Here is a 3,104-nt window from a genome sequence, read left to right as displayed (position 1 = left end):
TACTCGTACAACAAATATTAACATAAATGTTCCCAAGAAGGGGCTTCCAAAATATAAAATACAGGAAAGGAAAAGACGAGAAACATCACAAGCACTCTCAAACTACAAATGAACTGATAAACGACCCTAGATCGATATAAATCAAGATGCAGAAATGACGGTACATTCTCATCATCGATAAAATAACAAGAACGAGAACTGGAGGAGTTAGATATGTATTGATACATCATATTCAAAGTATCTCATGGTACAACGCCAATTAAGAGTCTTCACATAAACCAAACTGAGTTTTCCTTGAGAAATAACACAAAAATCCAACCGACGATGAAACTCACCATGAATGAGTGTCATCAGCTTAGAAGCATTTTCTGTGGACGATAGACGGACCAGACTCATCATATTCACTCTTGGAAATCCACATCTGTATTTACACAAATAAATATGTCAATTACGATTCACATATTATTTTTCTGAATGTTCAAGAGTAATTTGAAAAGGAGTTAACCTGCTGGAAGGTGCTAAGGGATGCAAGAATGGACCCTCCAATCCACACACTGTACTTCCTCTCTGGTGGTGCCACAACCTTGATCTTCATGCTGCTGGGAGCCAATGCCGTGATCTCTTTGCTCATACGATCGGCAATACCAGGGAACATTGTCGAACCACCACTGAGCACGATATTACCATAAAGATCCTTTCTAATATCAACATCACATTTCATGATAGAGTTGTATGTAGTCTCGTGAATACCAGCAGATTCCATTCCTATCAAAGATGGCTGGAAGAGGACTTCCGGGCAACGGAATCTCTCAGCCCCGATAGTTATAACCTGCCCATCCGGCAGCTCGTAGTTCTTCTCAATGGAAGAGCTGCTCTTGGCGGTTTCATGTTCTTGTTCATAGTCGAGAGCCACATACGCAAGTTTCTCCTTTATGTCACGGACAATTTCCCGTTCTGCTGAGGTGGTAAACATGTAACCTCTCTCAGTGAGGATTTTCATGAGGTAATCGGTAAGGTCACGACCAGCAAGGTCCAGACGAAGGATGGCATGGGGAAGAGCATACCCTTCATAGATTGGTACAGTGTGACTCACACCATCACCAGAGTCCAGTACAATACCTGCTCGAAAAAATAAATTAATAAAAACCACATAACAACATCCAAATATTTGAAAGCAAACAAGATTTGAGTTCCAGAACTTATACCCACCAGTTGTACGACCACTGGCATACAGTGAAAGAACAGCCTGGATAGCAACATACATAGCAGGAACATTAAAAGTTTCAAACATTATTTGGGTCATCTTCTCCCTGTTGGCCTTGGGGTTGAGAGGTGCCTCAGTAAGAAGTACAGGATGCTCCTCAGGTGCCACACGAAGCTCGTTGTAAAACGTATGATGCCATATCTTCTCCATATCATCCCAATTGCTGACAATACCATGCTCAATGGGATATTTCAAGGTCAAGATACCTCTTTTGGACTGAGCTTCATCACCCACATAGGCATCCTTTTGTCCCATCCCGACCATGACTCCAGTGTGTCTGGGTCGACCCACGATACTTGGAAACACTGCCCTAGGAGCATCATCACCAGCAAATCCAGCCTGGCATAAAACACAAACCAGAGATCAAACTTATTTCAGAGTGGTTCTGGAAAACAAAAGTTTCCATAGCAATTCAGATGACATACGAACCTTCACCATTCCAGTTCCATTATCGCAGACGAGGGGCTGAATATCCTCAGCATCGGTCATTTTCTATGACTGTAAAAGTACCAAGATTGAATTATTAGATCACAAGAAATCAGAGGTAAACAATGTAGCACATGCTGTTTGACACTCATCCAGGCTCACAGGTCCAGGAATTTTGAAAAGAAAAGGTAAAATAACCACACAAAAAAACAGAAATCCGGGTAAAAAAATATTTAACAAAATGAAGATTGATATATTAGAAAAAAAAACCTTGTATTTGAGGAATCCTAGAGAACATAAAGTAAAATAAAATGTACTCTTCGTGTTTTGATTATACAAAATAAAATTCTAAATTTGCTAGAAATAATAAAGTGACTATTTGACGATTCAAATAAATAGATGTGAATCTATTTATAAAAATACACAAAATAATAAGAAACAAACTCTTTTACGAATAATACGCAGTTGACATCTCAACAAGAAGATGCAGAGATATCTCGTGATAATATATTAGGCAAAAATTTTTAAAAAAAAAACAAGTCAACACAAATTATTTATCGTTAAAACCATGAGGACATTCAATTAAGCACTCACGTATAAAGCATACATCAAGTATCAACTCTATCCACTTCTTTTCAGAAGCATCAATCAGACGAGATCATTTATACGAAAACAAGTAAGAAAAAGCATCGAAATAAATTCAGATCTATAAGAAGAAAAACAGATCAATAAAAGCTACAATGGTGTAAACTTCAGATCGGAGTCGAGCGCAACAAATTTCTTTAAAATCGCCAAGTCTAATCCTTAACAAATAAGGTAAAAGTAGATCTGCACACAACTCAAATCCAGATCTCATAGTCATGCTTCACAACAAGCAAAATCGAGTCATAAAATCAACCGATAGAACAGAAGATTGAATAAGCATCCACCTACTAATACGAAAACAACAGGAAACAGAGCAAAAATAACAACCTTTAATTAAAGAAGTAGCTGGTAAAGAAAGCAAGAGTCTGCTGCGTCACTATCTTCCGATGAGACGAACGATCGGGTCTTCCGCCGCCTCTCCTCAATTGGAACGCAGAAGAGGAAATGAAGGCAGGAGTCGATTAAGGAACGGGCTAGAGGCGTCTCTTTATATAGAAGCTTGAGTGGTGAAGTCTCTGCCATTTTTAAATTTTTTTTTAATCCTATTTTTGAGTGAACCGAAACTTTCAAATTTTTTCCACCTCACAAAATTCAAAATTTTCTATAATAATACTAACTAGTATATCGATGCACGTATTGTATATTTATATAATATTTTTTATAATTTGTTTGATTTATATTTAAATGAGAATCAAAATATAATTATAAAAAATAGTGAAGAATTACACTGTAATTTTAATATAAAACAATTTTGATAAATTTGTTCATA

General features: G+C 37.1%; 1 protein-coding gene across 1 annotated transcript; it reads right to left on the bottom strand.

Moving 5' to 3' along the window:
* LOC140975457 (actin-7-like) lies at window positions 1–2,861 on the bottom strand. The gene is made up of 5 exons (XM_073439185.1): window positions 2,663–2,861; window positions 1,694–1,762; window positions 1,210–1,603; window positions 506–1,119; window positions 1–421 (listed from the first exon to the last, which is right to left on the bottom strand). The coding sequence occupies exons 2-5, from the start codon at window positions 1,751–1,753 to the stop codon at window positions 356–358; spliced, it is 1,134 nt and encodes a 377-aa protein (XP_073295286.1). The 5' UTR covers window positions 1,754–1,762; window positions 2,663–2,861; the 3' UTR covers window positions 1–355.
* Window positions 2,862–3,104: the final 243 nt, after the last annotated feature.

This window comes from Primulina huaijiensis, chromosome 1, assembly GCF_012295235.1.
Source record: "Primulina huaijiensis isolate GDHJ02 chromosome 1, ASM1229523v2, whole genome shotgun sequence".
Classification (NCBI taxonomy): domain Eukaryota; kingdom Viridiplantae; phylum Streptophyta; class Magnoliopsida; order Lamiales; family Gesneriaceae; genus Primulina; species Primulina huaijiensis.
This window is presented reverse-complemented; position numbering and strand designations above follow the sequence as displayed.

Coding starts and splice junctions, on each gene's coding strand:
- LOC140975457 (XM_073439185.1), bottom strand. CDS start 1,753: ATGACCGATGCTGAGGATATTCAGCCCCTCGTCTGCGATAATGGAACT. Junction 1,604..1,693: donor ATGGAACTGGAATGGTGAAG/GTTCGTATGTCA, acceptor GTTTTATGCCAG/GCTGGATTTGCTGGTGATGA. Junction 422..505: donor CCCTTAGCACCTTCCAGCAG/GTTAACTCCTTT, acceptor GTGTAAATACAG/ATGTGGATTTCCAAGAGTGA.